At 36.5% G+C, this 27,403-nt stretch overlaps 1 protein-coding gene across 1 annotated transcript; it reads right to left on the bottom strand.

Annotated features, from left to right (window-relative positions):
- Positions 1 to 166: 166 nt before the first annotated feature.
- On the bottom strand, positions 167 to 12,568 carry LOC143850329 (WD repeat-containing protein 55-like). The gene is made up of 16 exons (XM_077359589.1): positions 12,395 to 12,568; positions 12,263 to 12,295; positions 12,063 to 12,127; positions 11,882 to 11,969; positions 11,485 to 11,557; positions 9,435 to 9,541; positions 8,212 to 8,254; positions 8,030 to 8,086; positions 7,342 to 7,418; positions 7,077 to 7,122; positions 6,937 to 6,983; positions 6,757 to 6,830; positions 6,560 to 6,615; positions 3,432 to 3,549; positions 674 to 806; positions 167 to 520 (listed from the first exon to the last, which is right to left on the bottom strand). Exons 1-15 carry the CDS (start codon positions 12,487 to 12,489, stop codon positions 733 to 735), a joined length of 1,053 nt encoding a protein of 350 aa, XP_077215704.1. The 5' UTR covers positions 12,490 to 12,568; the 3' UTR covers positions 167 to 520; positions 674 to 732.
- Between the last annotated feature and the right edge of the window lie 14,835 nt (positions 12,569 to 27,403).

Genomic DNA, 27,403 nt, shown 5'->3' with positions numbered 1-27,403 from the left:
TAAGATATCAAGGGGACAATTTATCACTGCCCTTTATTTTTATTTTCCCTGCTCTTAAGCCACTTCTTACCCACTCCTCAGCCATACGATCTCAAATCTCAAACCTCTCACCCTATTTGGCCATCTCTCACCACTTGATATAATATTTCATGAAAAAAAATTCATGGGTGCCAAACCTTTTTTTTTTTATAGGTACGCTGGGGTTCGGCGGGGACCCCTACGAGTTTATTTATACGAGAGAGATGAAATAGTCAGCGTACAGACTCTAACCCTATCCCAAGAATAGAGGGTACAAACCATAAGACGACTGCAACAACAACAACAAGACTTATCCTTAGAAGTACAATCTAAGGAAAGGGAAATACAAAGAATCTCAAAAACTCTTAATAATCAAGAGCGTCGTCTTTCATCCTCTAACTGTACTTCCTGGGTCCCTGGGTCCTGGCTCTTCTGCAAATTCTGATGGTTCTTTCCATTTACCTCCTAGCCACTTCTTTTCTTCATGCTTGCCAAACATTGCCTAAAGAAAATGACAAAAATAAATTTTCAATCTCCAGTTCCGTTCTTTACTCTCTACAAATAGCATGCAAGCCACTCATTTCAAGCGACTATCTGTGTACAATGACTAGCTCCAAGAATATAGTCAGACATCACAAAAAGGAGAGAGAAAAACCTGAATGAGAAAAAGGGAATGACAAGTAAATTGCCAAAAAGAACATGGGAGTCATTTAACTACAAATCAGCAAAGAATCCAGATGCTGAAGCATTTGAAAGTTGGCCTGCATTTGACTTCTTTCTCTTGGATCCTACAAAAAAAATAAGAAAATAAGACAACACAGAAATATAATCTCCAACTTCTAACAAACTAAACATACAATTATTTCTTATCACAAACAAACCTACATTTTATGAACTAACAACAGCAGATAAGTAGTTTGCATTAGCCATTTTCCAAAGGGGTTTCACCTATAAACCCCTAATTTATAAAATATATTCCATTAGTCATCAAGAATCATGATTTCTATCCAAGAAGTCTAACTTTAGGGTGAAAATCCAATAGCATGTTTGTAAATACTACTTGTGTTAACATAATTGGAAATTTATGAGAAAATATGCCCTTTGAGCAACTAAAAAAAGAAAAACCAGTGTTTTCATGATACAGCATCATTTGTTTTTTGTACGAGAAACACTAAAACTAAAAAGAATTAGGCAAAGATCTCACAATTTTAGAATTGCTTAAAAGGCATCTTTATGAACAAAAGTTTCATATAGCATTATGAAATATATTTCTAAAAGTTCTTTTTTAGCATTTTATGATTTTTTTATGAATAATTGGGTTAAGCTTTGCAAAATTAGGGATTTTCCTTTGCAAACCCTAATCTTATTTTAGTAAGTGGGATACAAGAGGCTTTATTAAAAAAAATGGTTTGCAGGAAAAAAAATAAAGGTAACGCAAGGGGGCAAACTTGAGCTATATGTATAAGGGCTGAAAGGGTCAGATCTAGAGATCAAGAATGGAGATTAGAGTGTTTCACGAACTAGAACTACTTGTTTTAGCAAACCTTTTCAGGATGTTATGGGCACTTTTGTCCTAAGATTGGCTTTCACTTGTACATTTCTTTTTCATTTTGGCTACTAATAAATTTTTGCTTAAAAATAAATAATAAAATTACGGTTCATAACTAAAATTTCCTACATTACCTTTATAATATCCCCTTCTGAAGAAGAAAAAACAATAACCATATAGAAAAACTAAGTCTGCTGTTTTAGAAAAAAATATGCAAGGCCGTTCCAAATGTTGGAAATTTCATGGAAGATCCGTAGAGGTTAAACATGAACGCCTCTGAAGCTCGAAATCTAGTTGAAAAGACTCGAACACAAGATGAGGCCATGTCAGTCTAATGTTTCTGCAATATCCACCAACGCAATAAGCTGAATGACATTCTCAACCATGTAGGTGGTTCACAGTTCTACAGAAATAATGTTTAATTCAAGGCTTCAAAACTCAGAAGTTGACTATCACCTGATGAATGCTTGAATCCGACTCGATTTAGTTTTCTGAGTTTAAAAAGATTACAGTATGGTGATTAAAACCTGATTCTCCAAGCTTTTGAGCACTCAATTGAAATATCAGATCAAGTTTTACAAATATTAGATCAAGTTTCTTTGTATTTTTTACCATTCAAAAAAATGTTTCTTTATATTTTAAGAAAACAGGATCATACTATTAACTATGTCCTGATTACTCACAATGGTGACAATTTGTAACTGTTTGATCTGCAAATAATAGAGCGGACAGACAGGCTACTACCGGATTCTCGCTTATTAGGGTTTGCCGTGTTACTTAAAATCCGGAGTCGGGATCCAGGCTACCCCAGTTTTCCTGATTAGCATCGCAATGAGCTAGAGTTGTATACAGCAATTTTCCAGGATATTTAGAGGCATCCTGTTGGGAAGTTGCCTTATTTCTCACAGACTTGTAATGGGAAGGGAAAGTAGAAACTTCTTTAGGTTTTTGGAAAACGTAAGTATGAAAGAGAGGAGGATTTTTTCAATTGTGGGTGGCGGGAAACGAGAGAGAGAGAGAGAGAGAGAGGTTTTCTTCTCGAGTTTTCTATTGGGATCTTTCTCGGGGTTCTCTTGCGTACGGTCTTGGTTGAGAAGCAAGTAAAGGGTTGTGGGCTTCGGGTCAATTCTATTGTAATCCTTGTATATTGTTTTCTCATAGTAAAGATCGTGTTCTCGCCCGTCGAAGTAGGCATCTTAGCCAAACCACGTAAAATTTTGGTGTTCATCTTGTGGTTTATTTTTATTTTACTTTTCTATGAATTTGTGCACGGTCGGATCGGATTTGCCCGACAGGTTTTCTCAACACATCCCTAACCCAGGTTTACTATCCGCAAACCAAGGTTTAAAATTTCGGTTTTGGTACCGGTTTCGGACCTAGAAATTTCGAAATTTCAATTTCGAAATTTCGGTCGAAATCTGGTGCAAAACCCGAAACTAAGATTTTATTCAATATTAAATTTAGGCCGAAATTTCGGTGAAATATTAAATTAATATTAAAAAACAGATTTTTTGGGGCAAATTTCGGAAAAACCGAAATTTCGGCCGAAATAAATGACCGTTTCGGTTTTTAAGGATTTCGGTGTCGGTCTCCACCGAAATCCGAAATTTCGGATTTCGGTCGAAATTTAAAACCATGCCGCAAACCAAACACCCCCTTCAGGAAATGGAGTTTACAGGTCCACAACAATATTGCAAATTATTTGGGAATGTTGGACTGTATGTGTTGAATCCATTTGTTTTCTGTTCTTTTTGTGCTTCTTTGTATCATTTGGGAAGTCTTCCTCGGTCTTCCCATGTTCAATGAAAGTTGTTACCATTCAAAAAAAAAAAATATTGCAAATTATGGAATAACAGCAGCTCACCTTCGGAAGATTTTGGGGCTTTAACATCCTCATCCATATCAGCATCACTATCAGCCGTGACCAGCGGATTCCCAGGGGCATTTTGCCAACCCTCCAAAAGCTCATGCAAATCCCACAACTACAAAAACAGAACATGTGGACTCAAATACTTCAGAAAATGCATAAACATGATAAATTGTATGAGATGTGATAAAACAGTTTTTTTTTTTGAATGGTAGAGATGTGATAAAACAGTTAATGATGGATGGCTATTTCAAAAAAAAAAAACAGTTAATGATGGATATGTATGGGGAAATTCATATAATACATGTACAACAAAAAAGACATTTGTACAACAAAAAGACATCAAAATTGATATCATAAAAGGGGATTAGTAATGCCAGCCATCCCAATTAGGCATTCCAACCAAGTTCCATGTCATTCAAGGCTAAAACATTCTTTTTTTTAAATAAAAAAGTGCAATAAATTATATATATATATATATATATATATAGAGAGAGAGAGAGAGAGAGAATGGTTTCTACACACAAGTGTAGATAAGTTATCCACACACTAGCTTAAAATACAGTGGGGGCCCACATTGTTTGGGTGATCCAAAGCATTCATTTGATGGGCCCTCACATAGATAGGGTGTGCCCAAAAAATCAGCTTCATAGGATCATCCAAACCCTTGGAACCGTATAGGCAAAAAATGGACAGATCTGTGAAGGTTTGTACACGTCCATTTTACCTCCACAAATCGTAGGGTTGGGATGATCCTATGGAGCTGATTTTTTGTGGACACCCTATCTATGCGAGGGCCAATCAAATGAATGGTTTGGATCACCCGAACAATATGCCCTCCACTGTATTTTAAGCTAGTGTGTAGATAACTTATCTACACTTGTGTGTAGAAACCGTTTTCTCATATGTATATATAAAGCCATCCTCCAGAACTCACACCTCCTATGGTCGCACGAGTCATCACAAGATGCCCTCTCACCCATATACCCCTTTGATGGCTTCAATGGTTCTGCTTCACCTCAGATTCTGGCAAAAAGAAGATCATCTCCAAACCCATCACGATCTCTAATCTTCTTTTTTTTAATCCTACAATCTCTAACCTTTCAATGGTTCTGTTTCCCTTTGAGTCCATCCTCCATCTCTTTGGCTCCTAAAACCTCTTCATCAATGGAAAGTGGATTGTCCCACTTCTTGGTATACTTGGCAAGCACTTCTTCAAGAAAAAGAGCCCCATCCTCATTGATCTCACAACAAGATATGGAAGAAGGATGATCGGGTGGAGATTAGATTTTGACACATCCATCGCTGAAGATCTAATCCACCATTCCTCCCACACACTCTTCCCACTACTTAGAGTCCTTCCTCGCCACTCCCTATGTGACAGGCCATGACTTCTTGGCCAACATGACTGATGTCTGTCACTATGGCACCCTCTATTACCTATCCTGCACAGACCTGCATCAAATCTGTGTCGCTAGAAAGCTCATCACCATCCTCAGACATATCATCGGCCACTCTCGAAAAACCAACTACATTTGTTCAATACCATGATACACAAGCAGATAAACCATGTTACACAAGCAGATAAATTTCATATTCTCTTCAATTGAATAGCTTAAATGGTGGGAGTGCGTTTTGTGGGGGGGTAGGAGGGGGGGGGGGGGGGGGGGGGGGGGGGGCTGGGGGGGGGGTATTTATTTAAATTTTCTGTTCTTATAAAATGCAGTACAGTCCCACAGGAAAACGAATCCTGATGGAATGCCTAATTTGTTGGGTGGCATTGCCAACCCTCATGATTCAGAATCTTTCGTTTAAGAATTTTCACTATAAAATGCATCAAATATGAAGTTAAAAGGTTAAATCCATTGAGATGCAGATGTGAGCAAAAGATGTCATTTGTATGACTTGAACTTAAAATTATAAATACAAACAAAGAAACACTGCAATGCTTCTGGTTGACTCTAGCATGACTGGTTGCAGGTACTAGAAGTACTAAGATGGCAAATAAAGGAAGATATTATTGTGCCAATATACTACAAATGTATAATGTCATGTGGACATGGAATACATAAATTTCTATTTAGCTACCTCAATATGCATTACCTGGAGCACAGGTGTTTAAACTTTAAATTGCTGCAGACTGTCCATATTATTTTATTTACAAGTTCTTTTTTTCTTTTTCTTTTTGAGAGAATGTAGCCAATTTATTTACAAGTTCTTAAACTTTTCTTTATATTTGTTTCCTTATTGGGGATATTTTATGGTTAGATATTATGATATTTGTAGGAAAATGAAAAGTACACTCCTCTCCTTATTTTACACTATAAATTAGCTTCTAAGGTTGTTAAAATTCACAAAAACCTATCAATAGCCAATCAGAAAAGTGTTTAATAAAGTGACGAGTTGTTATTAAACCTTATTCTACACTCAATAAATTAGCTTCTAAAGCAATTACAATTCCCAAAAAGTTATCAACAGCCAATCAGAAAAATGTTTAATAAATTGATGAGCTGTTATTAATATTTAAAACAAGGGAGTGTGAATATCATTGATGAGCTGTTATTAAAAATTTAAAATGAGGGAGTGTGAATATCATTACCCTTTTCCTATTTATATTGTAGTATATGCATGTTTCAATCTGTGTCAAGACAAGATATGCACAGTCACAGCTGCACGCAGTTCTATGTTTTTCATCATATATTTCCTCTTTTTTTGTTTGTTTAGTGTTTTTCCGCATACATTTCCTCTATTTATTTGTTTTACTTCTATTTTGCTTCTTTTTTTTTTGAATGGTACTTCTATTTTGCTTATATTAGGCACTGTTTAGCCAAACATCATATTATTTTGTACTTTAAAATGTCTACAAAATATAGGCACATTAAGCAACTTGAAGTATATTTGCCAAACACTATTTGACGTGCCAGTGTCCGAGTAATGGTGTATACAAAACTCAGGGTTGCTTTAGTAATACGTAGTGTATACAAAGGGTCTTATCTTTATATTGAGGCCATTTGCTCCACCACTACAAAATGGGTGTACTACCTTCATTTTTCCCACAAAAAAATTGAAGAGTAATAGAAAGCATGTTATATTCTAATTACCAGGAGAAGATCAAAACTACGCACCTTCAACATTTGATCATGTGAAACACTACCAAGAAACTTCCGATCATGCGAAAAAGCTGCAAAAGTAAAAATTTTGTCCATAAGTCTAAAGCTTGCTAAGCATAACAATGATTAGTTGATGAATGAGACTGAAAATTGCAAGGAGAGACAGAGGCATGTGGCGAGGTAAACCCAACAATGAGAGAGATTAACCATACCAAGGCGCTCAATTGGGTATTCTGAATGCTCGGCAATTGGCTGAATTATTCTGTTGGGTAAAATGCCTACCAACCTAATCACCAATTAGAAACGTAAGAAGTAAAAGAAATTGTTTTCAACGGAAACATAAGCACTAATTTAATCTAAGAAATAGTTATGACGAGGGAAATCAAGTCCACCTGATGACTCCATCCTCCGATCCCGAAATAAGAGTGTCTTCGTCAAGCTGACACATTAATATGCATACTCAAAATATTTGATAAGATAAACAGTGAGTTCACTTGGAACATAGGAAGAGCAGGAAGAGAAATTCACTCACCTTCAGCAATACATCAACTGACAATGGGTGCCCAAGGAAACGATCACTGAGAAGCCACAAATACAGAAAAGAAAAGAAACAATCCAAATTTCTGAGATAATTCTTTCTCATAGGAGACTAAAAAGCAGGAACGGAAAGGTCTAATTTTCAAATTGAAAACTTTCATGAATAGGTTTTGTTTCATTCTACTATTCTGAAAAAATGAGTCTTGTTTCCTAATTTTATTAAAAAAGTCAGTATATGATGAAGGCAAGCAGCAGCTTACCTGCAATCCTTGAAATAGCCCCATGAATACAGTAGCAGAGCTCCAGTTTGAGTTCCACAAATAACTTTTCGACCATTCTGATCAGAAGAAACTCAATATCAGGAGCAGTTCAATCAGGATCTTGACTAGAGGCAAATGATATGATGGGAGAAGTTGTTAGGGCTGATAAACAATCTTACAATTGTCTAGGTTGACCACAAATCTATAGAGGTTTGAATCCGATGAAATTTATTTAAATTCTAAAAGAACAGCTACCCCATATGTAGGACATTTGCACTTGACTGCATCCCCTCCCATCAATGTATGTTAACAAATTTAGAGCGGGCAAATCTTTTTCCACCCCCAAAGAACTCATCTGCTTTTTTTAAATCAATCCCATTAAGCTTAATACAGTTAACCCAACAAAGGTCGCTCACTTTTTTATAATAGTAGATGCCAAAATACCCATCCATAAACAAAACCTGTGGTTTGAGCTCTCGAAAGTATTTCATTCAGCTCAACCAAACATGAACACTAACATTCCATCACTTCTGCAATAAAAGTTTGTATATGTGCTTTTGGCACACGTTTATTTTGTCATCACAATTTTGCTCTGTATTTTTTTTTAATAGTAATTTTGCTCTGTGTAATAAAAGTGGAAAGAATTTCCAACTTGAAAACTGAAATATAAAATTAGAGAAGATTATACCTTCATTGTGACTACAGACAAAAGTTCGTCCTCAGAAAACTCAGACCGAGTTTGGACCTGCCATTAGTATACAATACTGAGTCAAATTTTAAATTGGAAATGACAATTTGATTTTCATTTTCCCATCATATGCTGCACTAAAAGTCAGATGTGCCTATTGAAAAGGGCAATAAATAACTTACCTTGTTTTTCCGGAGACTGCAAACAGACATTGTCCCGTCTCCACTGTCATTAACAAAAACCAGAGCAGATTATTGCCTTTTGCAAGCAAAAGGAATTGATAGGGTAACTCGGCAGTTGTACACTTTCCATGACGGGACCACCTAATTTTAATTATTTTATCAACCTATAAGTTGTACAGGGATCAGGTTGCAGAAAGGGAAATCATGACAAAATAATTGTTTTCTATGGTTCTCCAATAAACTAAATAGTCTCTTAGAACTCTGAGAAGCGTCACAGTTTGAAATATACAACTTCTGTGTACTGTCAAATCTAGTTAGTGTTATGGCTGATTTCAAAGGAGTTCACTGCAATTCTGAGTCCACGCTGAAATTAGGCATTCCTGGTACACGAACTACACTAAATTAAATGCATACATCAAGCTACCGATGCATCTCGTAGATTAATGACTAGTCATTATCAACCCAATAGGCATGATGAATAGAATTCTGTCAAATTGGGGTTAGCTATGCCGTTTATGATGTAGTATAGAAGCAAAAAATATAGAAAACTGATGATATAGACCCTCCTTGGGTGTTATGCTCCTAACTGTCAGTTTGGTTAGCTTCTTTCCCTTCTCTGTACATTTCCTTCCATTTTAAAATTAAAACCCATCACAGAAAAGACGATGCATATGCTAGTCTCCATTGAAAAGATTGTGCATACGCTATGCATGATTCCTTTCTTGTCATTCCTATTTCTCCTTGTTTCGGAATGGTAAAATTTTATTTGTAATTCCTATTTCAGGCAGATACTGTATTTGTGTCATCGTTCAGCTAGATATTCCTTCGGTTCTTGTAAAATCTTAAATATCATCTTTTGCTAGCGGAGATACTATGATGAACCTCTTCAGGATGACATAATATATAGTTCTGATATGCTGTAGACGTATCACGTATGAAAGGTGATTCCCCGCAGGTTTATCTCAACTCAACTCAACTAAGCCTTTGTCCCAAACTAGTTGGGGTCGGCTCCCCACAGGTTTATCCAAGGAAGAAAATGAGAAAACCACAACACATTCAATTATGGAAGTGTTTGGTCCCACCAACTAATAATCCTTGGATAATTAATAGAAAGCTACATTGATGGTGATTAATCCACCAAAAAATATATTAAACTCACAATGGTTGGAGCAATTGAGTTTTGAACTATCATAGTGAGAAAAGGCAAAAATAGCATGATCTACCTTGTTCCCAGGAGTTGCATAGAGTTAGAGACATAAGTCATATCTGAAATGTACTCATCGTGGGCATTAAAGGTATTGCAGCAAGAACGTTGGCGAGTATCCCATACCTGTCATTGGGAAAGAAGAAGAAGAAAAGACAATTATCAACAAAAAGTATGACAAAAAAGTGATCCAAGCTAAAGCAACATAGATGGACTGACATGTCGATCAGAATTCACACTTACTAAGTATCAACTACATACACAATATATGAATCATAACTATGAACATATTCAAACAAGTTGAACATAATTAATCTGAAAGCACAAAAATGTTGTAATGTCAAAGAATCAAGTCAAATCAAGTTGTTGGAATAAAATCTTCATTATCTTTCAAAAAAAAAGAATCAAGTCTGCATTTCCAAGCTTAAATAAAATGGAAAGAATTGAATAGAATCGTATAAACAGTTAGCTTTCATCGAGAAAGCAGACATAAGCATTGACATAGGCCATTATGATACTAGATCACAGCTAGGAACATCAGCCACTTCTGCACAACCAGCAGAGCCCCACAGAGGTAAATTGTGTTGACCCAGAGGAGCACCAACAGGAGCAGGCATTGTCGTGATCAAGATCGGAAGAGCATGAGGCATAGAATGGACTGTCCTACTTGTGTTAGCTTATTTACCTTCTTACTTCTTTATGTAAGCCACTAGCACTGCATTCCTAATTGAATGGTGTAATCAGCTATCCTACTTTGAGAATATCTATCGAGACATTAGTAAAACAAATTATTGAATTTGTAGGGAAATTTAAACCCTAAACTAACAGAAAGTCTTATTCCCCCAACTTATTTTCCAATCCTTTGGAAATATACCCGATGATGCCAATATACAAAGGAATCCGTCTTCGACTCGAAATAAAGAGGTCGGATGATTACGCCGGATATTACCACCACATTATGAACATAATTTTCAAATTGGAACTGGATCTCACCAATTTGGAAGGTTAAATACATTACATGACTCCTGTAAAAGTTCATTAAAGATTGTCACAAACATTGGCCTAGACACTTGTAGCCAAATTCTTGGAGAAAAATAGTTGCAAAAGCACTATGACAAAGTGGCCATTACACCAAATACATAACTCAAAAAACTATGGCCTCAACAGTGACTAGCATGCTACACCAAGTATCGGAAAAAAAAAAACTAGGAATTACGGTCATTGACACCAAGAAATGTAATCCATCCATCTTAGTCATTAGATTTAGTCATCTTTTTTGTTGGACATGTTATAATTTTTCTTTTTTTGTGTAGAATTTTTATATTTAGTCATCTTTTTGTTGGACATGTTATTCTTCTTTTTATGTAGTTAGCCTAGATATTGGGGATGTCCACATCAGCCTATGGCCCACCATACCCCTTTTACCCATAGCCCACCTATCTATTTGACGACCATATTTTATAACCCAACCCAGACCCAACATTTATACCCTACTGGTTAAAACCCTTAACCCCTTAAGTGAGTTTTGTGTTATCCTATAGGCCAGATTTAGGGTCCACCACTTAAAACCTCAATCCCCTAAACCTACCTAATAACCCCACTAATAAAGCTCGCAGAGAGATGCCTCACCACCCCCAGCATCAAGGTAACTTCTTTCCTCTCTCTTCCTTTCTCTTTACCATTATTCCCTTTCTTCGTTCCTCATGTTCTCTCTTCTCCCTCCTCCTTTTGCCTCTCCTCCTTTTGTCTTTCTCCTTTCTTTCTCCCTCTTTTCTTCTCTTTCTATTATAGGTCACTAGCAAGCAAACTAGAACAGAACACGCCACATTCACTTGGGTTATAAAATATTATCCTATAGTTGGCGTAACATATTATGAACGAATTTAATAATTGTGGGATTGAGTATTTGTTCAGATAAAACCCTCCACGCCAATGTCGCTAAACACAGTGGCAAATTAGAAAAGCATCCAATCGCAGGACACAAGGGAAGGTAAAAAAATGAAACGAAATAAATCATGAAAGAATGGAAAACATGGGGGGAAGATATACTAATGGTTGTGCTACAACACCTTTATGCAGCCATCATCGTCTCCTGAGGAGATAGTCGTCTCGGTCAAGTTGATCAAGCGATTTACTGCAGCACTTCACAAAACAAAACATTTTACACATTCTCAAGCACCATGTGATGAGTAAAATACACAGTAACTTAAGTGGTGAGGTAAAACAAGAGATGCAACCCAAGTCGATTTTTGGTAATTCGGGTTGAGCTTTTACCTTAAAATCGACTCCGGTTCAGGTTGATTCCAATTCATTTTTTAGCAAACGCTCGACCCGACAAGACCCAATTGCTTTACCTTAAAATCGGGTCAGGTTCTAGTTGATCCCAAATCATTTTTTTAGCAAAAGCTCGAACCGACGACCCAAATCACACCCTTAAGTAAAACAACGAATGGCATATAAAATTACCCGTGGGCGTCCTCTAGACGAACAATAGTTGTTCCAGTTTCAATATCAGTAGCAAGAATTGAGAAATCAGGAGAACCCGTCACAATTGCTGAAAATTGTGTGTATGAACCAGAAACACGAATAAGCAAAAAAACAAAACCCTAAAAAAGAAAGAACACAACATTCAATTGCAGAACAATACCACTCCCCGAATTAATGAATCGAACCGCTCTACATGATTCCTCGTGAGCACGAATATTCAACAACCTAAATTGAACAAAATTACAACCATAATGTTACAAAAATCTAATTTCATTAATCCATCCGAAAATTGCAGCTTATAAATGTATAGAAAATACAAAAGAGATGATCAAAATGAATTTGAATGATGATTTTCAGTACCGTTGCGGTTGCGAATCGTTGGCATAACGGTACCTGTTTCAATTCAACATGGATTTGAAATAATTACAAGAAAAATCTGTTTAGGAGGGTAAAATCACAAAAAAAGGAGGATTTTTTGGGGGGAGAAATTACATGTGTAGCTCGCCATTGATGAGACCTGCAGCAACTAGAGGACTAGAAGGGTGAAAATCGAGATCGAATGGGAGTTTTCCCAGATTAATCTCCATCAGAGATCGTTCTAAGCTTCAAACCCTCTACAGAAGAGAACGAAACTAGGGTTTTTCATAAAAGAGAAGATGTAAGGTAGGGTTTTGGGCGATTAGAGAACTGGGATTTTTGTTAGAAAATGATAAATTCGCACCCCTGTAGGATAATTCGCACCACTTGAACGTCACGGTAAAAGGCGTTAATGTCTGCCACATACCCTCCTATCAAGGGTGCGAATTATCCTACAGTGGGTGCGAACTTATCATTAACCTTTTTGTTATGAAATTGTAGGGGTTCCACATGGGACACGTATGTGCAATCGAGACTGTTGATCTTGGTCCCACGATGACTAGACATCAGAAACAAAACATAAAAACGTATAAAATTAACGGTTTAGATTTTCTTGGCGGAACTAGGATCATTCGATCTTGTGGTCTAGAGTCAGATAAACTGATCTGAACACGGAGATGGGAGACAAAGGGAGCCCGAAAATGTTCGTTAGGAAGGAGCTAACAGTAACCATCTCTTTAGCATTTGCTGGGCTAATATGCTAAAAGGAAGGTTGATCTTAGGCTCCTCACTAAAAAAACACCTTTTGTTCCTCTTTTAGTCACATTTATGGGATGTTCTGGCCTCAATGACGACCATATATGCTAAATCCTTGCTTTTTAAATTGTAGGCCGCCCTTGCAAGAAGCCAGCCTCAAGAATGCTGGTAAAAAACTATGTAGATTTGGGATTATACTAATAAGCAACATAAATAAAAGAATAACTTGCATATAAACAAATCATCTATCTATTATCTATTATAATATAGCAGGATGAGGATGGGCGTTTCACTGTTCATGCTCACGTGGACAGTCCCGGACAGTCCCCCATCCCGCTTGAGATCCACATGGCATCCTTTTTTTTATTTAAGAAAATAAACACCGAATCGTCTATAAAATTGTTTCCGATTATCCGATTCTCTTATTGCCTATAAAATCGTTTATAACAACCCTCTCATCTAAGGCCCTGTTCATTTTCGATATTGAGAATTGATTTGAGTCCATCTGTTATTAATATGGATGATGAAAAGCTACAAATAGGACATATATGCAGGAACAATCTCAATCTCAGTATTGAAAAACGTATATCTTCTCTTTAACTTCTTCCTGCAAATGGAGTGGTAGTGTAATTTCGGGTTCTATAATACACAGCATTGTGGAGGTGAAGGCAGGGCTGGTGGAGTTTCATGAAGATGAGAAAATGTTCTCTATTTCTCCTTCCGTCATTCACTAATTTTACAGCCTCTAAGAATTTTTCAGCTTTTGTTTGGACCTTCTTCTCTAGGGAACAACATTTGAAACCCAAAAAAATAATGAATACCAATTTGTTAAGGATCAAGTGTTTGAACTATTAGAGTCATTGTTGATTGGGATGGAATTTGAAAATTTAATGATCGTATTTTTGTACTTTACTTAATTGTGCACTAGAATATTTAGAAAATATGAGGTTATTTGAATTTAGTTGTTCAAATCCCCCGGGCTTACCTGATGCGCGTGGTTTACGGGGATTGCGTGCATCCGTAGGAAATAATCCCGCCCTAAAAATTGGGGTGGGGATACCATGTGTCAAAGGAGGAAGGGTGGGTTGTTGACTTTAGTTTTTTGAAAATGCAATGATATCGATACTTTAATTTTACCCTGTACATTTATTTTGATTCTAGTTGCATCTTTTTAGTAACAATTGGCCAATTAGAGGCCATTCATTTAGTTTATGACTTATGACTTTATTTGTCTCTGCATATTTTTCCCTTAGTTTATTACTATTATCTTTTACTATATGCAATGCTAGGCGGGTTTCTTTTTTCTTTGGAAGATGTAGGCTGGTTTAGTATTACTCTTTTTTCTTATTACTGCTATCATAACATCATTAGTCTATGTACTATCAACTATTGCCACCATCTATTATAATATAGCAGGATTGGGGTTTCACTGTTAACAATGACGTGGACAGTTCCCTCATCCGGCTTCCCAAAAATCCTCTCCTTCGGATGATCCTAACCATCCAACCTAGAGAGATTTAGATATGGCATCTGCAAATTAGAGGGTTAGGAACATCCCAATACAAATGATTTTTGGGGCACACGAATTTACATTGATGCCAAGCAACTGAATGATTTGGATCTTCAAACAAGCTTAGTTGTAGTGCATGTTTTTTAAAGTTATGCACACTCATTCACAGAGGCCATGTAACATCTCTTTTGTGCCATATAACAACTATTCTTTGCCCCCTCCGGAACAAATTACTGGCTCTGCCCATGATTATGATTTCTTTCAATTATGCTGTGTAAGATTATGATTTATGACAGTTGTTGGTTAGGTAAGCTTGAATTGAACATGTGACCTCAAGGTGAGATACAAAGCCTCAACCGTTCAGCTACAAGCCCAACCCCATGGGATCATTTTTATTAACGATTTTCATGATGACAAGAATGTGGCAGCCGTGATATTAGTTTAACAAAACCAGTAAAAAAATCGCAATTAGTAAATTTCGGGATAGGTATCTCTCTCTCTCTCTCTCTCTCTCTCTCTCTCTCTCTGGTTTTTTACTTAACAAAACTAGCAACATAATCTCAATTCGAAAATTTATGGATATTTGCAAAAAATCATGTGATTGCAAAAGTATCTCTCACTTACTCTCTCAATCTCTCTCTCTCTCTATTCTCTCTCTCTCTCTCTCTCTCTCTCTCTGTACTTTGATCCACCCATTCTCAATTTTGTAATGCATACATTTTTGCTTGACTTACTTTTTGGCTAGACCCGTGCATCGCACGGTTGGTCCCACTAGTATCTAATACTATATATCAGAAGAGAAATTGGAGAATTAATGTCCATTTAACATGTCAGTACCTGTCAGTGTGGATGATTTTTACCATTTTTTGCCCTCCCCACATATCTGTTGTAATAACTGGTAAATATATATATATATATATATATAATGGCCTCATAGGTGGGTAATTATCGGGTATGAGGACATCTGGCATAATGGGGCTTACGCGATTCGAACCCGACGCTGAGCGTGGATTAAACGGCTTCCTACCACTAAGCCACCGCCTCAGATGTCAATTAGAAATTAGTAGATATACTTACATATATTGAATATTACAAATAGTCACTATTCAAAATTACTGTGCATTGACACTATTCATATTTATTATTCACAGTAGGACCCACCAAGTACTATTCACCAGTGGGTGTAGACACCCCAATTTTGCTATACTTTAAAAAGCAAAAGATTTGGTAGTTCGTCAAGTTTCGAGTCCGTATTTCACCTACGATTAAGCATCTGTGCATTTTATGGTAGATTTTGCCTCGTTGAAGGAATTATGAAGTTGATTTGCGATCCTAAATGTTTCTAGGGTGTTCCAATGGTATCTAGAAGATGAAAATTCAAGTTTTCAAGCAAGTGAAAAAACCTGCTATTTTTGAGATTTTTAAGGTTTCCTTCATTTTTGCACTACAGGGGTATTTTGGTAATTCCCGATGTGTCTCGTTTGACCCTCAAGTTGTGTCTGAGAAATCTTGAGCGATTCCATGTATTTTGAAAAAGTTGCTATTTTTAGAATTTCTCAGGGGTTTCGCTTGACTTGGAAATTTTATGTGTCAAGGGCATTTTGGGTATTTTCAGGGGGTACCAAATGATCCTGTTTGATATTGCTCACCAAAAGGACCAAACTTTAAAAGTTTATATTTTTGAAGTTTGATCACAAAAACTTTCCATTTTTAACTTTTCCCTTTAGGCGTGAACCAATTTAAGGGTATTTTGGTCACATTTGGATGTGTAATTATCAAATAGGGGCATTTTGGTCCGAAAAATTATTTTCCCAAATATGATGGTTCGATCATGTGTTAGGGATGCACCATAAATGTCAAATGGGTTGGGTCCATATATAAAATATTGAATTTAGAAATATTTTATTGAATTTTTACGGAAAAAACCCGAAACTTGTATGAAATGGCCCATTGGGCTAAAGCCCACAAAGATGGAGCTCATATGGGTTCACCCATATGGGTCGACCACCATGGTGGGCGCCTCACATGGCTGACCCACATGAGTTGAGCACCCAACATTGATGATGTCACAATGGTAACATCATATTTGTTTTAAAAAAAAGGAAAAAAAAGAAACATCTTCTCTCTTGAAGTGCGTTCATCTCTCTCAAGGGTTCTTCACAAAAGGGATTCTTGAATTCTCTTTTCTTCTTCAACAAATCACACATCAAGGATCTTTGGGGTGTTCTTTGGGTCTTCTTCATCCTATAAAAGGGTGCAACAAAGCGTATACCTCGGATTTACTCACCCTAGAGACAAGGAGCGTGATAAACGGTAGGATCTTTATGTCTGTAATATCAAAAGTAGAAAAGCATGCTAAGGTTTTACTTTTGATAGATCAAATCAATGAATTTTTTTCTTGAAATTCCAGTATGTTATAATATAGATTATAAAATTTTCAAATCCAAAATTTCACAAAAAAAATTAAATTTTCTCCATTTAATAATGATTTTCTTTCGTTTTTTATTCAATATGAATTTAAATCGGATTATCAAAGCAAGTGTTTGAAAACGTGGGTTTCTTTAAAAACTGATATTTTTTGAGATTTCTATAAAATAAAATACTACTGGAAACTTAATTTCCAATCGTGGTTTAGTCGTTTTAATTTTCTTTGTATTTTAAAAAAAATAACCCCGAAAGGGGTTATTTCTTGATGAACGAAGCCAAAAGTATATCAAACCATGTCCAAATTTTGTGAAATCTTGATAAAAATCAATTTTTTTATTTCCCGACCTTTTTCATCCTGTTTTAAATTATTTTAAATTTCGGTCATTTTTAATAAATATCAAAAGGTTTTAAAAATTGATGAAACTCTCCATAATTAATGTTCAATAATAAATTGAATTTATCATGAAATTGTTTTTTTGAAAAAAAAATTTATTTTATTTTCTAATATGTGTCGTAATTCTTTTTTATATTAAATTAATAAAATTTCGAATCTTTTTCCTACAAACCAGTAGTTTAGGCCATTTGAAGGTTAGTAAAAAATGTTCAAAAGATTTAACAAAGGTTTAATATGATTTCATAATTTTCTTTAAAAAAAACGGGTTTTAATTCCTAGGAAGCGAAATCCTCTTTTTATTCAAAAATTAATTTTATGAAGGAGAATTAATTATTAGGTCTTGAAATTTTGACAGTAAATCATATAACCTATTTTATATCTACTAGAATTTGTACATGATTTTAGGATACCATTCAGTTTGACTTTTAATTGATTCTTTGAATTCATCCGATGGTGGTGTGATTTTTAATTGATATCAAATCATAATAACAATTATTCCATTGATTCTCTTTTGCTATACTGGATGAAATGATTTTCTATTGCCATAAGAGTTTCTATCCTTCTGAGATCCACAACTGATGAGAATCCAAGGGGGATCCTTTCTTTCAGACCCCATTCCTTTCAGATAAATGATTTTACTTGAATCCCCGAAACTTGTTTCAATGAGATATGTTTATGTTTAGGGTTTATCTTGTGATACCCTAATTCTGAATATGGACTGAGTTATGATATGATGACGGATGGATGCGTTATAGTCCTCCATATGCACGTGGGTACAGACGACTCTAGAGAGTGTAAATCTAGAGGATTATGAGCCAAGGTATGGCTACGGTGGACGCGTTATAGTCCTCTATGTGCACGTGAGTAATGACGACTCTAGAGAGTGTAAATCTAGAGGATTATGAGCCGAGGTATGGCTATGAATGAGCCGAGATATGGCTATGAATGAAAGCATCTATGCTTAATGAAGTCTATATATCTTGATATCAAGTTCTGTAAGTTTTCTCTGGAAAGCATGTGTAGACACCCCATTTTGACCGGACCCAAGTTCGCTATGCTTGGGCGAAATCCCGTTCAATCATTTCCGTCGTGTTTCGCATTTTTCCGCTAAGTGTTGAGAATGGTTATTCATGAGAATCCGAGCAAGAGAGAATTTGGATCCGTTTGATGGGCCCGCCTTGAGCATTTGTTTAGATTTGGATCAAACATGGGGCCCGCATTGTGATGATCTAAGATACTCATTTGATGGGCCATCAGTTGGATGGATTGGATCGGCACAGGGTATCAGTTTTTAGAAGCACAATTTATTTATGCTATGGCCGATCCATTGAACTGCTAGGATCATCCCCATGAAAATGATTTAGGGATGAGATTGGATTGCCCTATGGAGTTGATTAACGAAAATATTTGGGTCCACATCCATTCCATATTGAGGCCGACCAAACGATCCGAACCATTCTTGAAATTAATTTTGAAGCTGTGGATCGTCAAATTGATGGTTGAGATTGTTCCAATTAGAATTAATTTTGTTGCACAACTAATTTGCAATATGGATCATCCAATTGGGCGGATTGGATCATCCAATGGCTGATTTGTGGGATATGTCCATCTACATTGTCATCCATCAAATGAACGGTTCGGATCATCATATGGGAATGATTTAAAGATGGTGTAACATATTCACATTGTGGCTCATTATTCGGACGGCTCGGATCAGCCCAATAAAATGCACGGTTAAATCATCCCATGGAAGTAATTTAGAAGGGCGTAATCAATTCACATTACGAGATGGCCCATCATTTGGACGGTTTAGATCATCCTATAAAGTGGGACTCACCATTAGCATAAGTTAACTTTCTCTACCATTTCCACTAACTTCATTTTTCCCTTTAAAATAACACCATTATCTCCATTATCATTATATATTCCATTATTCCCACCACCTAACCTCACCTAACCTCTCCTCTCATCCTAACCATCCAAAACCACATAACCTCTCCTCTCATCCTAACCATCCAAAACCACCTAACCTCACCTAACCACCTAACCTCACCTAACCTCACCTAACCTCACATAATCTCACCTAACCTTCCCCAACCTCACCTAACCTCCCCTAACCTCACCTAACCTCCTATCCCATTCTCCTATAAATACCCTCTCATCCCACCATCCAAAAAGAAAAAGAGGAGAAGAAGAAAAAAGCCCTCTCTCTCTCTCCCCCTCTCTCTCCCTCTCTCTCTCCCCATTCAAAGTGAGGAGAGCAAAGAAGAAAAAAAAAAGATCAAGAGGAAGAAAAGCGGAAGCGATCGCACATAGGCGGGATTTTCGAGTTTTTCGGCTTTTGGATTCGGCGAGGAACTCATCACAGGTAGGTACACTGTTTTCGGATTTTTTCAGAATTATTTGGTATATTTTCGGATTTTTGCATGATTTTTAACGAAGAAAACTAAAAGATATACTAAACAGATTCCAAAAATAATGAAATTTCGTGGGAAAATAATATGATAATGATACATTCTACCATGAATTTGTGAAAATCTTTGGATTTTGTTTGGTATATTATTTTACGCATTCTTTGAAAATTATCAGATTTTGAGAGAATTGTTATTGACGTCAAATCACAGATAAAATTCTCCAAATTTTTACAGTAGTCTTAAATTCTATACTTCTTGCTTCTGTAAAATTTTCAAGTGATTTGGATCTTGTTTCATATGAGCTGTAGTGTTAATTCATAATCTGGTTTGAAATTTGAAAAATCCGAAACTGATAGTAAATAGTTTTCTAAATTCATGGAAATCTCAAAGCATGCTATTTTCACTTATCTATTACTACTGTAGAAATTTCATGGAATTTAGATTTCTATTTCTAGTAGTTTCTGTGTTATTTTACAATCTGGTCAATTAATTTTTAAATCAAAATTAAATATGAGTTTAATGTAAAAATCTGTAAAAATCTTCCAGTAAGCTACATTCTATCACATCTTGTTGCTACAGAAATTTCAAATCATTTCGAATTCGTTTGTGACAGTTTCACTTGTAAAATCACTCATATGGTTAAAAATTGGTAAAATCCATTAAAAAATTGAAATTAATTGAAAATCATCTTAAAATCTCTAAAGGACCTTAAATTCTGTCACATCTTAATTCCTTAAGAAGGTCTGTTTTGCCTCATTTGAGAATCCTCTCTGAGGTTGCACCTCAATTTGTGCCTCTGTTAATTAGAGACCAATTTGGTCAATTAGTTGTCTTAGCCTTGCTTCCCCCTTGCAAGGGCAATGATAAGGTTACTTGGAGCCCATCTTTGTGTGTGTTTGGGAGACCCGCCCGGTCTCATTCTCTCGTTAGTCCTCTTTGTGCGCCGTTTGGTTTTGGGAGAACACCCTACTCGGCTTGGCTTCATACCCCTACCCTTATGGGTATTGGGTTGCACATTTGTTGCACCATAGGGCTAGGTAGCTGTCCGGCCCGGCTGGGTGTTTTACCTCTGCCAAATGTTCAAATTCGTGTTTCCTTTTCTTTTAGAGAGTCTTTGACTCATTTATCTTTAGTTGGTGTTAGTGGAGTCTTTGACTCATGTTTCCATTTCTTTTAGAGAGTCTTTGACTCATTTATCCTTTAGTGGGTGTTAACGGAGTCTCTGACTCGTGTTTCCTTTTCTTTTAGAGAGTCTTTGATTCACTTCGTTTTCTTAGTCGGTATTATTAGAGAGTCTTTGACTCATTCGTTCTTCTGTTGGCGTTATTTGGGAGTCTTTGACTCATTCCTCCTCTAAGTTGTAGTACTAGAGAGTCTCTGACTTATTTGTTCCCCTCTTTAGTGTTGGTAGTTTGGGGTTTCTCCTTTAGAGTTGTTGATTATTTCGCTTTGATTAGAGGCTAACTCAGTCTTATTAAAGCTTTGCTTGATTGGGATCTTGGATCGTTTTCTCTCTTCTTGGGACGCTATCTTTCTTGTTGTGGTTCGTCTCTTTGAGGCGTTAGTTGCTTGTTTGGGGTTTCCCCTTTTTGCTTTAGGGCTTTGCCCTAGTTTATGGTTATGCTTGTTTGTTCTCTGTAAGAGTGAATTCATCTAAAGGTCCTGAGCATTGGAAAAGCTTTAAAATCCAAAAACATTAGAAATTTAAAACTAAAAAACATTTGAAAACGTCAAAAACCTTAAAAAAAATCTAAAGTGTTGAGTGTTTCTTTTAGAAGCGTAGTTTGAGAGTTCGTTTCGAACTACGTTGGCTTGATCCTCTTCCGAGGTACGTAGTGCAGCTTGGGATTTATATCCCAAGTCCAGCCAAACTTTTTTTCGTAAATAAATGTTTTAAACCTTCTTCAAAAACCTTTAAAATCTTGTTTTCAAAAGATCTGCCTCTAGAGTTAGGAGTTTCTCCTAGATAGAGAGTTTTAGAGTTAGGGTTTTTCTTTTGATAGGTTGTTTGATTGTTTGTTTGTTGTGTGCTTGTTTTTAGAGTTAGGGGTCTGTCCTAGAGTTATAGGAGCGCCTCCGTCCGGTCAGTCGGCGATCCATATTGCCGAGTGATGACTAGAGTAGGATACGCTAGTTCACCTTTGGTTTTTCTTTAGGAAATACAGCCTAGTTACACATAGGTTATAGGAATCACCTGCATTAGCTTAGGGCTAATCTATATTTAGTTAGGGCATATAGGGTGTCCTAAAATCCACAATTCACTGGAATTTAAATAATTATACAAGAAACTTTAATAACTAGTCCGGTCTTTTAGATCGAGTCTAGAATAGAGGTCTAGGTGTCTTAGGCATCATAGCTTAGAATAGGCGCGAAGAACTACGTTGCCTTGATTCTCGTGGAGGCGGGGATACGTAGGCTTCTTTGGATGAATACCAGACCATCTGAGGACTCGGGCTAATCACTTTTAAAACTGTTAAAACAATCAAATCACTTAGGATTTTTCATGAAATTAGAATTTTATGAGAACTTTCACTTAGATTGAATCCAAACCAATTAAGAAATCAAGATACACATTTAGGATTCACATTGAAATTAGATCATAGGATGCATGTCACATAGATAGCACATTAACAGAGAGTTGAATGAGCCATTTAAAATGAATTTAAAAGAGTTAACTTTTGGAATTGAAGACCGATCATCGGGCAGGAATGGTGCATGTGGTGGATAGTGTAAGAACCGATAAAAATATATATATATATATATATATATATATATATACAAATAAATAAAAAATGGCCTCATAGGTGGGTAATCATTGGCCATTACTCATTTTCCCCGAGTTAAGCGGGCATGAGGACATCTGGCATAATAGGGCATACGCGATTCGAACCTAACCCTAAGCTAGGATTGAACGGCTTCCTACCACTAAGCCACCGCCCCAGATGTCAACTAAAAAGGCTTAGATATTTTATATATATTAAAACTTACCAATAGTCACTATTCGTAATTACTATTCACAACAGTCACTATGCAAGATTACTATGCAGAAATACTATGCAAGTTTACGATTGAGATGTACTATTTAAACCTACTATTCACAGTAGGACCCACCGAGTACTATTCACAGACGGGTCCCACATAAGCGGGTCCCACATTAGCGGACCCCACACGGGTCCCACCAAAAGCGGGTCCCACCAAAAGCGGGTCCCACATCAGCGGACCCCACACGGGTCCCACCAAAAGCGGGCCCCACACAAGCGGGTCCTACCAACAGTAGGTCCCACAACAAGTAGGTCCTACACAATAATTCAAGTTACTATTCAAGCAAATAAACTAATAATATAATAATTCAAGTTACTATTCAAGCAAATAAAATAATAAATAAAATAATAATATAATAATTCAAGTGAAGCCTATAAATAGAGAGAAAGGAGAAGGAAAAGGAAATCTGAGAGAGGAGAAGGAAAAGAAAATCTGAGAGAGGAGAAAGAGAAGGAAAAAGAGAGAAAGGAGAAGGAAAAAGAAATCCACTTTCTCAAGGTAAATCTTTCAATAGTTAAAGTATTTCTTTTATATGCAAGTCTTATTTGAACGGTGAAATGCTAGCATAGTAACCGTAAAGTAAATGGTTGGTTCTACCACCTATGTAAATATCCATCTATGTAAATCAGGATAAAACATGCATAAGAGGCGATAACTCGCTATAGATTATGCAAGTTTTACCCTATTATTTGAACGGTGAAATGCTAGCATAGTAACCGTAAAGTAAATGGTTGGTTCTACCACCTATGTAAATATTCATCTATGTAAATCAGGATAAAACATGCATAAGAGGCGATAACTCGCTATAGATTATGCAAGTTTTACCCTCTTATTTGAACGGTGAAATGCTAGCATAGTAACCGTAAAGTAAATGGTTGGTTCTACCACCTATGTAAATATCCATCTATATCAATCAGGATAAAACATGCATAAGAGGCGATAACTCGCTATAGATTATGCAAGTTTTACCCTCTTATTTGAACGGTGAAATGCAAGCATAGTAACCGTAAGTAAACTTTCAGCACAGAAAGGCAAACTGCTAAGCATAGTAGCCAAGAAATAAACGAAATCAAAGAATGGTAAACCTGCTGAGCATAGTAACATGTGGGGTCCACATGAATGTAACATGTGGGGTCCACATGAATAGTAACATTAGGGGTCCATATGAATAGTGCATGCTGGGCCCATAATCTTAAAACATGACTTTGATATAAATTAGAATATATTTACAGGTTATCCACTCCAAGGTGTAAGCTCAAACAAACCTGTAACCGGAAAACTATAGGTAAGGGTCCCCTATCATTGATTCTCTTTTGCTATGTAAGGGTTGTAAGGGTCCCCTATCATTGATTCTCTTTTGCTATGTAAGGGTTGTAAGGGTCCCCTATCTTTGATTCTCTTTTGCTGACGCAAGGGTTGTAAGGGTTTTTCTTCCATTGATTCTCTTTTAAGGGGTTTTCCTTTCCTTTGATTATGTTTTTGAGGTAAGGATTGCCTATCTATTGATTCTCTTTTGCTGAAGTAAGGGTTTCAAGGATTTCTTATCCATTAATTCTCTTTTATGTAAGGGTCCCCTATCATTGATTCTCTTTTGCTATGTAAGGGTTGTAAGGGTCCCCTATCATTGATTCTCTTTTGCTATGTAAGGGTTGTAAGGGTCCCCTATCATTGATTCTCTTTTGCTGACGTAAGGGTTGTAAGGGTTTTTCTTCCATTGATTCTCTTTTGCTATATTTGAAGTAAGAAGTGTTCCTTTCCTTTGATTATGTTTTTGAGGTAAGGGTTGCCTATCTATTGATTATCTTTTGCTGATATAAGGGTTTTCTTCCCCGAAACTTGTTTCAATGAGATATGTTTATGTTTAGGGTTTATCTTGTGATACCCTAATTCTGAATATGGACTGAGTTATGATATGATGACGGATGGACGGTTTATAGTCCTCCATATGCACGTGGGTAAAGACGACTTTAGAGAGTGTAAATCTAGAGGATTATGAGCCGAGGTATGGCTACGGTGGACGCGTTATAGTCCTCCATGTGCACGTGGGTAATGACGACTCTAGAGAGTGTAAATCTAGAGGATTATGAGCCGAGATATGGCTATGAATGGGCCGAGATATGGCTATGAATGAAAGCATCTATGCTTAATGAAGTCGATATATCATTCTTGATATCAAGTTCTATAAGTTTTCTCTATACGTTTGCAAAGCATATTGTGCTTATTCTTTCTTTCCATGTGAGATGTCATATCTGCAAAATATCATGTTCTTATGAGCTTGACAATTCTACATCACTTGTTGTTTATATCCTACTGGGCTATTTGAGCTCACCCATTTTCCCTTGTTTTATGGTTCCAAACCCCAGGTGAAGTATAGATGGAAGATGAGGAATGCTAGAGTTGAATGCAGAACTGTTCTAACAGACATTTATGTTTTAAATGTGTATCAACTATGTTTTGAATTACGATGTAATAAGTTATACCTAATTTCTGTAAATCCTCTAAACGTATTTGAGATCTTGGGAATAATGAAAGTTTTTGAGAATAATGAAAGTTTTTGAGAAAGATGATGTCATATTCTTCTACGCACCGAGTTGGTATTTTCAAGAAAAACCGGGGCGTTACAGATAGTTCCCCATACCTTCCATTCTTGTAACCAGGTAGCGAGTCTAGATTTCTGGTTAATTATGGGTCCTAGATCCCACATCTAGGTGGCGACTCTGTCAGTCTCTTTTGTGTGGAATTCGGATTGCCTTAGTGATCCCAAGTTCACATAAAAGACGAATTAAAATCAATAATAAAAGGCACACGCCAATCGCGTGGGTACGAGAGACCGAGAGATAGTGCGTGGTGACTCGCGTCACCGCCCCTCTCGCGGGATCGGGTCCCACAGCATGTTGTGCTTATTCTTTCTTTCCATGTTTATAATGTGAGATGTCCTATCTGCAAGATATCATGTTCTTGTGAGGTTGACAATTGTACATCACTTGTTGTTTATACCCTACTGGGCTATTTGAGCTCACCCCTTTTCCTTGTTTTATTGTTCCAACCCCCAGGTGAAGTATAGATGAAAGATGAGGAATGCTAGAGTTGAATGCAGAACTGTTCTAAAGGACAAATATGTTTTAAATGTGTATCAACTATGTCTTGAATTAAGATGTACTAAGTTAGACCTAATTTCTGTAAATCCTCTAAACGTATTTGAGATCTTGGGAATAATGAAAGTTTTGTTGAGAAAAATGATGTAATATTCTTCTACGCACCGAGTTGGTATTTCCAAAAAAATCCGGGGCGTTACATTTGGTATCAAAGCGAAGTTTAGTCGGTTTTGAAAATTAGGATTCAAAAAGATAGGATTAGAATTTACCCTATCTTAATGTTAAGATTAGAATATGTTAACTATACCGTTAGTCGTTGGTTAATATAGAACTTATGTGCTATTTATGACTTCTGTGATAAATATGAGTTATAATTTAGATTACTAATGTGATCCTATGATATGAAGATGACGGAGAATCAAGAACAGAATTTGGCAATCGAGGCTGAGGCAAGGAGGGGACGTGGCAGGCCACGCAGAGAAAGGCAAGCAAGAAATTTCGAGGACGAATTTTTTTTTAAGGGGGGTAGAATGTAAGAACCGGTAAAAATATATATATATATATATATATATAATTACTATTCACAATAGTCACGATGTAAGATTACTATGCACAAGCGGGTCCTACCAAAAGTGGGTCCCACATCAGCGGACCCCACACGGGTCCCACCAAAAGCGGGTCCCACACAAGCGGGTCCCACATCAGAGGGTCCCACATCAACAGGTCCCACATCAGCGGGCCCACACAAGCGGGTCCTATCACCAGCGGATCCATCACAAGTCAAGCCCACCGACTACTGTTACTAGTCAAACGACGAAAATAATAATTAACTAATATTAATCATCGCTTTCACCGACGAAAATAATAATTAAATAATATTAATCATCCTAGCCTTTACTATTCACAAAAATAATAATTTCATCCTATTACTATTCAAGCAGCAGCCGTTACTATTCTTGAAAATTTAATATTAATCATACTGTTACTAGTCAATCACACCGACGAAAATAATAATTAAATAATATTAAACAGTATTTACTATGCAAAAGTACTGTTGAAAAAAATGCCTATAAATAAAGGAAGAGAAGAAGAAGAAAAATAAAGGAGAGAAAGAGAGAAGAGAAAAGAGTGAAGAAAGAGTAAGGGAGAGAGGGAAAAAGATAAAGAAGAGAAGAAAAAAAGTAAAGAAAGAGAAGGAAAAAGAGAGAAAGGAGAAGGAAAAGGAAATCCACTACAAAGGTAAGTCATTTATGATTGGAAATACCAATCTTATTTATTTAGGATAAAGCATGCATAAGAGGCGATAACTCGCTATAGATTATGCAAGTTTTATCATCTTAAGTCTTTCATATAGATATGGTTGGTTCTACCACCTATATTAAGATAAAGCAATGGTTGGTTCTACCACCTATATTACTTATACGGTGAAATGCTCGCATAGTAACCGTAAAGTAAACTTTATCATCTTAAATTGAACGGTGAAATGCTAGCATAGTAACCGTAAAA

This window comes from Tasmannia lanceolata, unplaced genomic scaffold (genome assembly GCF_043159265.1).
Source record: "Tasmannia lanceolata isolate RefF3 unplaced genomic scaffold, GAP_Taslan_0.1 ptg000003l, whole genome shotgun sequence".
Classification (NCBI taxonomy): Eukaryota; Viridiplantae; Streptophyta; class Magnoliopsida; order Canellales; family Winteraceae; genus Tasmannia; species Tasmannia lanceolata.
This window is presented reverse-complemented; position numbering and strand designations above follow the sequence as displayed.

Coding starts and splice junctions, on each gene's coding strand:
- LOC143850329 (XM_077359589.1), bottom strand. CDS start 12,489: ATGGAGATTAATCTGGGAAAACTCCCATTCGATCTCGATTTTCACCCT. Junction 8,087..8,211: donor GCAGTCTCCGGAAAAACAAG/GTAAGTTATTTA, acceptor TACTAATGGCAG/GTCCAAACTCGGTCTGAGTT. Junction 6,616..6,756: donor ATACCCAATTGAGCGCCTTG/GTATGGTTAATC, acceptor TTACTTTTGCAG/CTTTTTCGCATGATCGGAAG.